The following is a 13,130-nucleotide window of genomic DNA, read 5'->3' as shown; positions in this document are numbered from 1 at the left end:
TTTAATGAATCCTTCAACATTTACCGCTGGCTTGTAGAGGCTCCCAAATCCAAGGCCACATGTGACTTGAATGATGACACAGGTCTGTGAGTGGCAGGCTTATGAGCACGCGCACACACAGTCACACACACACACACACACACACACACACACACACACACACACACACACACACACCCACACACAGACATGCTCCTGTTCGCATATAAAATGTAGATGGAAAATGTAAAATTAGACCTTTAAGGAAGGTCATCTCTAGTCATTGCGAATCTCTGCGATTATGTGGTTGAATGCACGCATGCTCACACACACGCACGCACTCGCACACACACACACACGCACACACGCATTCGGAAGGAGCTCACAGGTCATGCAACAATGATATGACAGTATGAAGGAGAGAGAGAAAAGTAAACCGTAAAATGTATGCATTGACAAGGAAGCTCCATAAGATGAATATGAACAGAGCATATAGTACTGAGGTAATCTAAGGTTTACAGCTGTAGGCCACACACACACACACACACACACACACACACACACACACACACACACACACACAGTACAAACATAGTACACACTATTTTTACATCTCAGCTGATGTCATCAATATGTAACATTATTCTTGCAGAATATTGGCCCAGGAACATGGTTCATGATGTTAGGCCTAATATAAATTCTCCAGCACAGAAAGAATCAATAGGCTACCATTAACAGTGTAACACGAGGGACAGTGACCATGCCAATAGGCAAAAATTATTCAGTTGTTCTCAATTTGAATCTGGTCTCCCATGTGCAAAGCAGATTATGATGAACCATTTATATATTTCTCCTGAGGAAATAAACAGTATTCGCTTTTATATTGTTCTGGCCTTCTGGGGTGTTTGCTTTTGTTTTATAGATATGCCCTTTTTTTCAAATTGCAACAATATTCAAGGTTAGCCTTTATAGTCTCCCTCAGATTTGTGGCATAAGGCATAGTAGCACACAGCCTCTCCATACACATCTGAATAGATGAACCCACCAGGAAAGCATATTTCGTCTATATTTTATACTTTGGCTATTCAAAAATAGAAGATATTTCCAGTAAGACGCCCTGAGGGCGAGAGCTTCTTAATACGGCACAGTTGAGAAGCAGGAGTTAAACTATTAATCTGGTGTCCGTAAAATCAGATGTAGAATTGCTGGCTGGCTCCATATATGCAGACATGACTGGTTGAGGTTACTTTTTGAAAGACGTTTTCGAATGCAGAAGTTTTGCCAGTGCCAGTCCTTTGTGACCCAGCAGGACCTCAGCAGTTTTCTGGAAGCATGTCACCCGTTGTTCGTCCTTAGAGTCTTCTATTTTGACCTTCAGTACAAGTCTGAAAAGTTTTTGTTGCATATGGAACAGCTGTATCTTCCAGATCTACAAGTTTATTTTTGCAGTCTGCACGGGGACATGCCTTGTATGCAGTTGTCCTGTCGAATGTCGACAACCTTTGCATTCCATGGCATATAGGGCATAACGGGGATTGTAGGCGTGAGGCGTAATGGACTGGCAACCATATATGGAGGCGTGACCGACCAAACGACTGACAGGTTTTGCAAGTTTTCATTGTAATCTGTGACCCGGTCGCAATTAAACTATAAAAGAGTATTTCTACATTGTGTTATCGACACTTTTACTCAAGTAAAAAATGTGAGTACTTCTTCCACCATTGCCCAGTTCTAGTACAGCTCGTTCCCATTCAAGGACAGCACAGCAGGCATTCCCTGCCGTAGACCAGTACCACCTGGTCAGGATTCTGCTGATGTAATCAGTGCCAACAGCACAGCAGCTAGCACTCCAACAGTGTTCTTCCCCATCGTGTTATTATTATTATTAGTCTTGTTCTCTCTTTCTCTTGAGAAACCAGAAGAGCAAGAATATTATTACATCATCCCTGCAATAGAGTAATAGTGCTTTACTGGGATGGGCATAAAAGTAAACAAAGTCAAATTTGTTCTGATTTGAAGGTGAGTCGACTGTAAAACAGCTGCCAATGGCCCTATAAAACGAAAAAGGCCATGAATATAAATTGGATTTCAATTTAGCAGGACATCCAGCCAGCGTACTAAGACAATTTGGGAGAGATTTAAAATAAATCTGTTTCATGTCAATTTCAACTTTTACCCATAGGCTATATATGTCTTTTCTGTTGGGACTGTCATCAGGGCTGATGCAATGACATTATGTACATTCACTGTATGTACATTCACTCTGCACAATGCAGTGGATTTATGGTTGTTCGACTGAACCCAGGAAATGAATCCACAAATTGAACTAAGTGCCTCCATTGATGTCGCTCTGAGACAGTGCATTTGCAAGCATTGTGCAATCTTCATGGATTCAGTTCTTCTCTCTCTCCCCCACATTAATGTAGTTTAGTCCTGTTATAAGACCGCCGATTAACCTGTCTCACAGTAACAAGATTATTCTGCAGGGCTCCCACCCAATGGGCTCCCAGCAATGAAGCTGAGAAGACAGCCTGCACGTCTTACCCAAGGGTGCTTTGTACGCTTTCAAACTGCAGAGTGAAACATGACATTGCATGTCCTCTGTTTTGAGTAGATTACACTGTTTCTGCAGTGAAAGGCCTTTTTCCAACTCCTTCTGAGTTTATATGATATTCAACTTCTTCCAACTCCTGCTATGAGCTTATATGATATCCAGCAGTCTTCTTGGATTGGATATACATATATTCTTGCATTGGCCAGAATGTTTCACATTTGTTGGATTACCTGACGAAGAAGACCAGACAGGTGGAGAATGTTGACGTCAATAAAATGCACTGTGGGAGCAGCAAAACCAGTGTGTGGGTAATCCTCTCTCTTTTTGGACAATTGTGGGAAACTAGCTACAGTAAAACCGAGGCAAGGCATAATGTACATACTTCCGCATGCACAAAGATCACAGGAAGGCTTCATCATTAAGAGGCAAGGCAGAAACAGAAGGTGTGGTTTGTATACCATGCTTTTTGTGCAGCTTTATACCTCTGCAAAACCAAAAGAGGAAAAAAACTAAAAACTGGTGGTATTCTATTTCATACAGTATATGGCTATCTGCTAAATTCCATCAATATGGATATGTGAAACCAAACATACTATGATTATGATAAGGACTCATGGAGACTCCTCCTTTGGCATGACTGCTCAAAGCCTGCGGTGAATCGCTGGCTTATCCGCCCATGTGACACATCCTGTTCACATTCACATTCGTTATTTCAAAGCTTTATTAGTCAATGCCTGGCCAGTAACCATGGGAAGAAAACCGAGAGGTCTTTACCAAGCTCTGCACATTGGCCTTTCGTGTAATATGTTCCACATGTGGCATCATCAGACTGATGTATTACCACAAATCGGAGACATTTTGTTATTCAGTCTGAATAGTAAAGATCAGACTGTGTAGGCCAGGGACTATATGATATTACGCTAATGGTTATTTAATGACTACACTTGTATGGTATTCCCATGCTACTCTGCAGCAAGAAAAACAAAAACATACATTAAAACCACTTGAGCCCCATTCAGCGCTAATGGCGCTATATACATTTTGGCCATTTGAAAATAGCCGATCTACAAGCTCACAATGCGCCAAGGTGCGACACATTGTCAACTGGAGCGGTTATGTGCAATATGCCACCCATGTGGTTCATGGAATAAATCTATAGAAAGTCCCTTTCAGAGTTAAAACGACTCCTCCAGGGTCTTACTTTGTTGTGTGAACGACGATTATGTGTGCTTTCTTCTCCACCAGACAGAGAATGAGCTGCGAGAAGTGTGGAACATGACGGGCCACCAGGGGGACAGATGGAACCAGGCTGAGATCCCCTTGAGGAAGCTGAGGAACTTTGAGGTGATCTTCGAGGGGGTCCGCACCAGGGACGTGAGCGGAGGCGCTGCCTTGGATGACCTGGAGTTCATAGATTGCTCTCCCAGTGAGTGTCAGGGCTGGGCTACACTGGGGACGGAATTGGCTCCGCAACGGTACACTGCCGTTATGATCAATGGAACCTGGCTGCGGTGCACAGGTTGTGCGTAAGCTCTGCATGTGAATCTTTTTTTTGTGTGTGCTCTATTTTTGCGCGTGTCCACGGGGGTTACGCAGCCCTTCGCCTCGCCTTCAGAGGGAAAAAACAGGAGATTATAAACTTGGAGGAGAGATAAATGGTTTAAAACTGAATTGTGCTGTGGCTCACATTATCCCAGATAGATAGTGTATGAATAGATAAGGGAAAATAACTGCCCGTAATAGAAAACACAACCTACAGTATGCAAATCTTTAGCGATGCTAATCACAGGCATTATGTGGCACCTTGGCCCTATACATGCATAATGTGGATCAAATTATGTTATACTGTTGTCAGCATTTACTTGTGCAGCTCCCTTTTTAATTTGCATCCCTGCTCCATTTAGGTATACTTCTTGCTTCTATGTGTATAGCCGGGTATTCAAACTCGAGTCCACTAGACCAAAGGGATTTCCCTCTGGCCCGGGGGAGATATTAGACTTTTGAGGCCATCGGGCAGAGATTCTGTGCCACTCTGCTACGCTCACCTCCCTTTTGAAACCCAATCCGGGTATCGGCACCAATGTAACGCCTGGGATTCGAACTCCGGTCTCCCGTGTGAAAGTCCAACATCTTAACCACTAGACCAAAGGGATATGCATCTGCACCGGGGGAGATATTAGACTTTTGAGGCCATGGCAGAGGCTCTGAGCCACTCTGCTACATATGCAATGTCAGTTTGAGTCACATTCAGTCCGCTAACAGAAGAACAAAGTGTATTATTTTTTTTAATTTTTTTCAATTTACTTTTTATTTAATTTTAATCAAACATACATGTAAACGAAACGACTGACAATTGACAATACATACAACCGAAAACAAAACAAGACAATATACGTCACGTACAATACACAAGGGGAGATATCTGCCTCTCTTCTCTATTGATGATCATAATACATAAGTACCTCAAACAGGTGCATCTGTTTCTACAGGTTAAACAGATTTAACTGAATTAGATACAAAATCAGGTTTTATGGTAGAGACACGAGTAATCCATCTAAACCAGTTATCTGTGAAGACTTCAACTTGACCTCTAAAGCTGAATGTAATTCTCTCCATAATAAATATACTATAGATTAAATCAATCCATTAATTTATAGTTGGTATAACATTTGTAAGCCACTTTTCTGTTACGGCTTTTTTGGATGCCACCAGCAATACCCTCAGCAAAGTGTATTATTGATGGGAAATACATTGTGCTTTTTATTTGGAGAGAATAATACCTGAGAACTTCAGGGGAGACAGACAGACTACCCCGAAAAGAATATGGTACTGGTCTGGAGCACTCGACTGCTCTGCATGTAAACGTAACGCGTGGAAGGGACACGTTATTCCGACCAGTTCCTTTCCCCTCCATCAGGCGCCCCGGCTGGCCAGGGGGAGGTAGTTTTAGAGACCAGGATTACGGCATGTTTTTGTGAGGGTACCTACCCTAGGGGACACGGGGAGAACATGCAAACTCCACACAGAAACTGATGACGCGGAGGAGGGAACACGCCGCCAGTGCCCACAGCGTCCCCAGCGGGAATCGAACCCAGGACCTTCTAGCTGTGAGGCGACAGCACTACCAACTGTGCCACCGTGCCCCTTGGACTTCTCTTTACTTTGTGCTATAGCTTGTTCTAGCACTGGCATCATTTATCATCACTAAAGCATCACAGTAATATTGTTTGGGGCAATAAGGCTTTGACTGTTGTGCCCTGTGTTATGTTTGTAATTTACTGAAGGAAATTCTTAGTTTGTGTTAGTATTTTCTTTCCTGTGACACGCAGCAAAGGTCGTCGAGATCGGGACTCGAACCCGCGACACACTGTCAGGCGTGATTCGTTTATTTCCCATACATTTTTTTGTAATATTATATATAGAGGGACAGACGGTAGGCTGACAGGAAATGGGGAGAGAGATGGGGGAGTGACATGCAGTAAAGGCCGTTGGGATCGGGAGTTGAGCCCGCGGCACACTGCCAGACTGATCTACCGGCCAAGGTGCCTGGACCGCTGAGCCATTGCCCAGGCCATACATTTTAAACTACTTTAAAATGTAAAAATAATAGTAAAAAATGGCAGATGATTAGGGATAAGGGTAAAATGCAATCCAATTAAAATCCAATTTATTTTCAGTGGAAACCCTTGGGGGGGTAACTCTCAGAGTTATGGTGGTCCTTGAAATTGAACCACCAGTATTGTAGTCGTATAGCAGACATGAAGTCCACATGCCAAACCCGCTTCCAAATACAATGGTTCCTCAATGTTGGATCCGGTTTTTCCGGTCCTTCGGTTCGGGATCCCAACCCTATAGTCGTCCTATGTTGTGATTGCAGACTAGATCCACCTGAAGCCTAACATTACCGGTCTGTTTATCAGACCCACAATGGCAGCTGACAGATGCTATTATCAGATACAGTAATTGAGCAGGCCCTGGCACAGGAATGAACACCATGTGGCATCTGTCCAGAAGCTCCAGCCAAGATATTGGCTAAATTCAGTCGCCAGAGGCAGCACAGCAGTTAAGTTGCTGGTACAGGGTAAGTACTGTACATGTACTGTAATATTGTAGTAGATACAGGAATAACATAACAAGAAGCAACAGTATACAGTACACCTGTATAGCCTATGGCAGTGGTTCCCAAACTTTTTAGCTCAAGACCCCAAAGTGAAATTGGACGTTTGCCCGGTACTAAGCTAGTGAAAATAACAGATCTACAAGCTCAAAACGAGTCCCTTTGCGCCTGTTGTGAGATCTGCTATTTTCACTACTTGTTTTCTAATTTATGGAATTTCTTAGTTAAATGTTTTTCAAAAGTCTTTTGAAATGAATAATAATTGTAAACAATGCAGGAAACCCATATGTCTGAGTTGTGGGTCTGACCCACTAGCCGACAGTACTGCAGAACTAACCAAAACAAACACACAGAGAGGGAGAGAGAGAGAGAGAGAGAGAGAGAGAGAGAGAAGAGAGAGAGATTAATACCAACAAGTACACCCACAGATAAAAGGAAAGCAAGCAGACATTCATACAAGTACGCAGGAACACAAATGAGCATAAGACAACTGTGTCTGTATAGAAAGGACTGAAGCTAACACAGATGTGTTCCATTGGGTTGTATATTCATCCAAAATAGATTTGGAGTGTATTCTGTATCTTCCACTCTGTTCACTGCCTGTCCTGGTTACAGTACTCATTTAATTTCTTCATCTCTATGACACACACCCACGTAAGCGCACACACACACACACACACACACACACACACACACACACACACACGCACCCACCCATCAGCGCTCTTCAGTGTTCAGTCAAAACAAGGCCAGACAGGAGAGAGTGGAGTGATTACTCTGGAATGCCTTCGCCTGCCTTTTGTTTACTTCTTCTATGCTTCTCAAATCCTCTGGTGCCAACTATGCACGTGCATGTGTGTTGTTGTACACACATGCACGCTGTTACTGATTGCACTACTCTTATGGTCAACAGCCCTGATGAGTAATCAGGGCTGTTGATGGTCCGTTCCAAATAGAAAAGGCATACGGCCAGATAGACTCAGCATTCTAATTACGTTAAATGGTTTTATGATTTATTGTAAATTGTGCCTCTCTTGAGCAATTTTCTGTCATAATTCTCAATGCTCATGGTTCCCTCTCTGACCTGGCCCTGTGACGTGCATGGAAGAGCACACCTTCAGGTGCTGCCAACCAAGCTTGATTTATCTATCTGGTACCCCAATAAATCATATGACTCTCAACCTTTTCAAAATTATCATATTTGACCTGGTGACCCCCCCCCAAAAAAAGCATGTGGCAACCCCCCTGGGGGTCCCAACCCACAGGTTGGGAATGTAACGTTACTTCACCTATAATATGTGTCCTTGTATGCTCTCCTGTTTCCGTGTGCGTGCGTGTTTTACAGGTGCTGTGGTGCCAGCCAGTTGCCCCGCGGCCTCAGACTTTGTGTGTCATAGCAGTGGCGACTGCATCGAGTCCTACCTGGTGTGCGACAACAAGCCTGACTGCACGGATGAATCAGACGAGATAGATTGCAGTGAGTATAGAGAGGGGGGGATTAAGGGATGCCCAAAAATGAGGTGTTTTGGCATACAACTGGGCTTATTCCGGTCGTAGGTCGCAGTTTACTATGAAATCCTTAGGACCCCAAATCACACCTTGGAAAGCATGAGTGTCTATTTCAAACTGTGTTTTTTGACTGGGGGGTCATATTTTGACAGCAGGAATTGCCTGTCATAATTTGCCCCCCCAGTATTAGGATGTACGTATGTTTTGTAATTACAATCTTAATCTGCAAAGTAAGTAGTAAGTAAATAGTTTTCAAAGTACTGTATAGTGGAGTAAAAAGTAAGATTTTTGCTTCAGTTGAGAACAATAAATGAAATGTTTGCTTGTCTCAGCGGTGCAAAGGCTTTTTTTTTCTTCTGAACGGCGCGTATAGGCAGTGTTGGGCAGTAGCTAGCTACAAGTAGCGAAGCTACATAGCTTAACTACATTTATCAGTAGCTTGACGGTAGCTTCACTCCTTTTGAACCAAGTAGCGTTTTTTGTAGTGTAGCTATTTTTAGACCCAAGTAGTGACGTAGCTTTCAACAAAAGCTATACGTTACAAATTGACTGTTAAATAAAGTTTTGTGGGGAAAAAAATCCCTGGAAAAAAATCCATGATTGGTTGGTTTAGATAAGATGAGTCTGACACAGTTATGTTGTTAAGCAGCAAGAGGATCCCACGCAGCAGCTGTCCTTTTATCTCTACCACAACACAATGAATTACTCACCTAATGCTGCCTGCAGGTTCCATGTTTAATTCTAGCATGTGTAACCTACATTATTGTCTAAGTGAAAGTTTTCATATTGTAAATTTGATCGCTAACGTGGTTTAGCGACTATAGTACTTTGACAGCTCATTCATCGTAGCTTGTTTACAAGTCAAACGGACTTCTTGTGCAGAAACTGCCCCATCAAAATAAGAGCCACTTGTATTGATTAGTCAACACTAGTTTTAAGTCTACCTACAGGACATTAACATCTCATTTAAGTGCCTGTCAGCATTCTCTCAATCTGAGTATCCCATCCTCAAATATTCGGTAAAACAGTGCCTATCGAGGCAACAGTCTGTCTTGAGAGACTAGCATTCTCTAGTCTAAATGATGTCTCTCAGCTGGTGTGCAAATGGCTAGGCTGTGGCAATAATAATAATTTAAAAGAAAATAACAAAAAATAACTAAAATCGTTCATTTTTTGGAACCATGAACTTTAGTTCAAAATGTTGAATTATGAACTGAATTAGTTCCTTTAAAAAAAATTAACTGTGAACTGAACTATAGTTAATAAAAAAAAGAACTTTCCCAACACTGAACACATGAATCAGCCGGCTCCTGACACCGCAAGGTACATTAATACAAGTAAATGTGAAAAAGTTGACACCAAAAGCCAGACAGAGGGCTTGTTTCCTGTTTGTTTTTTAATAAACAATCAAACTCAGCATTTTTGCCTGCCTATTAGGCTATTTGTTCGGTGGAAACTTGATCATTAAGTTGATAAAAAAATATTTAAAAAAAAAAGTAGTGTCCATGTAGCTAGCTACTTTTGCCATGTAGCTTATAGTGTAGCTTGCTACAATTATCTGGGGATAGCTTTGTTGTAGTTGAGCTATATTTAATAGAGAGTAACTGGTAGTGTAGCTTACTACATTTTCCAAGTAGCTTGCCCATCACTGCGTATAGGGTCTCCCATTGGCTGTGGGCTTAGTCTCCCTTTGGCTTAGAGGCCAGCCAATCAGCCAATCACGTGTGAATCTATTTTGCGTCCGAGCATAGACATGGTAACGCCCTGCCTGCCTCTGATTGGCCTACCGACACTGCCCGTCTTGACTGTCCTCCGAGACGTGAGGTTACTGCGTGGTGGGAAATACAACAGAATGACAGGTTGGCACGCACGACAGAATGCAGTCTTGTAACTAACTTGTACGTTTTATTTTTGTAGAAGAGGCAAACTAATATTGTTTATGCCGTTTGCTTTGATTGAATAATTGATTGAATGATTTGGGTGTGTGTTCTAAATAGTGTTAGTGTTGATTATCGTGTATTAATCTAATTATAGTAAACTAATACTAATATACTAAAATAGATACAGAAGACCTTTTTAAGTTTTTACAGTACAATGTTTCAAGTTTACACATAAATTACACAATAATCCAAATCAAATCATATTACGGCGTACATGTTCAATCAATTATTCCATCAAAGCAAACGGCATAAACGATAACAATCAGCGTAAGACTATCCAGCATATCTATATCCACCTCAGTGGACAGTCAAGACGGGTAGTGTCGGTAGGCCAATCAGAGGCAGGCGGGGCGTTATCCCATGTCTATGCTCGGACGCAAAATAGATTCACACCATCGCCATTAGTCCTCTGGGTGTTTGACAGCTGGCTTTAGAAGCCACCTGTAAAAAACACTGCATTACGGCCTGTCGACCAGATTCACAGGGCGGCGACTCACGTCAAGTATGACCTGGCCATGGCCGCTGTTTTATAACGGTCAGTGGAAACAGCTGTGCAACAGGAGTCATGCTGGTTGTCTTCCTCACTGCGTCCTTCCACTCCAGATCACATCGTGAGCCTGCCAGGTGCGTGCAACTTCAACATGCCAGAGGACCAGTGGGAGGACACCTGCCAGCTGTCTCAGAACACTGACGATGACTGTGACTGGACGATAGGTCAGATGACCCAGACGCCAGGAGCCGGACCCCATGTTGACCACAACCCTGGTCAGTACCTCTCTCTAAACCACCAGTTCACTGAACAATGTGAAACACACACACACACACACACACACACACACACACACTGTTGGCCCAACGCTTGAAGTGGCCACTGCAAATTCAATAGATCTCAATTGGCTCTAATTAAGCTTTAACTTGTTTTGAACTCCAACAAAACAAAATGCATGGTATGTACTAGGTCTCCAAACACAAATTCCTCTACTGGTATTTACACTCTACAAGGTGAACAAATTGAGCTGGTCACATCTTATAAAATACCTGGGGCTATTTGGCTAGATGCCAAGCTCTCATTTAAGGTCCATGCGTGGACTGGATCACCTAATCAAAAACTTAAAGAGGACAGATCGGTTTCCTATACAGAAACAAGTCCTGTTCTTCTCTTGCTTGTAGAAAGACTATTGTTTTTGATTATGGTGATGTGCTGTATATATGCATGATTCATTCATCACTCTGATAACAGCGGGAGAACAACGGTGACTCTGGGCGATACAAATCTCCTATTTGGCATTCCTGCTGTCATTATGTCCTCGTATAGGTGGTATGGAGGGTAAACAAAAACACAGGCATTTGATTGCATGGCTATCGCCGGACGATGTCGTCCAAAGATAAAATATTTTCATGTTTCCGGTCGACGGTCCCCTGACCACTCTTTGACGATCGGCTCTTCGTCTGCTATCGCCGGTATAGTTACCGGGTCCCATAGACAAGTTAAAAACTTCTGGAAAATACATCTGGCTGTCGCCCGCTGTAAAAACGTACTGCGACTCTGAATTACTGAATAAATAAAGGGAAAAGAAATAAAGAAAGAGCACACAGAGTAGATACCCGTTAGCAAGTGTAATGCTTTATGGTGTTGTCCACTCATAGTTAACAGTTGTTGTATTTGAAATGTACTGTAATTCTGCAAACTGTTAATAAATCAATCAATCAAAGCCCGTAGCACTTGCCACAGCCAACTGTCGCCCTTTGAAATAATTTCCTCCACCATTGTTGTCGCTAAACAAAGACACTTGGATAATCCATTTTTTAGCTGCATGCCCTCTGAGTAGTCCCAGAGCAGCACTCTGAAAGTTGTAATGCTGCTGCTTGGAGGAGCACTCTGAATGTCTGAACGAGCAGAGAGCACCTTGGGTGAGCTATGGCACTCTCCCACAGCGTTTTTTCAAATGCACCCCTGTTTAGGTATTGAAATATTCTAGATAGCCACTTTTCGTAAGGTAAAGTTTATTTATGTATAAAGAGCCTTTCAAATAAAACTTTACAAGGTGAGCAGCTCAACTGGAGTATTATGAATTATGTTATGAATAAGGAAAACTAAAATTTAAAACAAACAATAAATCCGTTTGTAAAGGTAAATCTGTTAAAGCGCAAATAACATGCATTTTAAAACTGCTTTTAATATTTAATAATCATATGGTCTATGTCCCTCAAAGTTATTTCTAATGGTTTGAGCCTCAATCACGACTCTGATATAACCAGGCCTTGTCATTTATTTCTGGACTTTGAAAGCAGTTTTAGCTGCAGTACCACAATGTCCTGAGGTGGTGGGGGTGCTGATATGCAGATTATTTAATATTTGAGTCATTATAATACTGATGCTAGATAAAACCAGGCTTGTTTCCATTCCATGCCAGCTTGGAAAATCAACAATGGTGGACATTGTAAACAAAGTGGAAATGCAAATTTGGAACTGAAGACTGAAGAAGAGGAGGAATTATACAAAGTAGGGTGACATTGATGACATCACGATGAGGCCAAAATCAGCCGAGCTGTTCCTGAGAGCAATTTCCATTAAAACACCCATATGACATGAATGCCTGATTGTTCAAAATTGGTTATTTGTGGGGATAGAAAACACACATGGGAGCCCCAAAAACACAAAAGAAATAGAAAAAGTTGAATTTTATGTTATAGGTCCTTTAAATCGGTATGGAATGCTCAGTATGGATTATTATAGTTTTTTTTCCAGTGGTCAATGGATGCACGTCAACATCAATTTATGATTACAATTTACAATTTAGGCATTTAGAAAACGTTCTTAATCCAGAGCGACTTACATCAACAACATCTTAACATCAAGATCATTTCAGACTGACCTTGAACTTTTACCAGCATTTTATCAGAGTGATGTGATGGGCACACAACAAATGAACTCCGTCAGGGTGCGACCTACTCCTTAATCCCCTTCTCTCTATTGGCTGTCGTCATGTGATTGGTCGGCTTTAACCGCCTATTGAACTAAGTGATGGAT

The 13,130-nt window shown here is 42.1% G+C and overlaps 1 protein-coding gene across 1 annotated transcript in view; it reads left to right on the top strand.

Annotated features, from left to right (window-relative positions):
• Positions 1 to 13,130, top strand: part of malrd1 (MAM and LDL receptor class A domain containing 1) — a gene marked incomplete at its 5' end in the record, with an annotated part of 101,539 nt that overhangs the window by 70,733 nt on the left and 17,676 nt on the right. Inside the window, 3 exons of the mRNA XM_083778384.1 lie at positions 3,779 to 3,959; positions 7,996 to 8,127; positions 10,703 to 10,864. Coding sequence (XP_083634510.1) covers positions 3,779 to 3,959; positions 7,996 to 8,127; positions 10,703 to 10,864 — 475 coding nt within the window. The remainder of the gene's footprint in view (positions 1 to 3,778; positions 3,960 to 7,995; positions 8,128 to 10,702; positions 10,865 to 13,130) is intronic.

Source organism: Protomyctophum parallelum (assembly GCF_964188405.1).
Source record: "Protomyctophum parallelum genome assembly, chromosome: 12".
In the NCBI taxonomy this organism is placed as follows: domain Eukaryota; kingdom Metazoa; phylum Chordata; class Actinopteri; order Myctophiformes; family Myctophidae; genus Protomyctophum; species Protomyctophum parallelum.
This window is presented reverse-complemented; position numbering and strand designations above follow the sequence as displayed.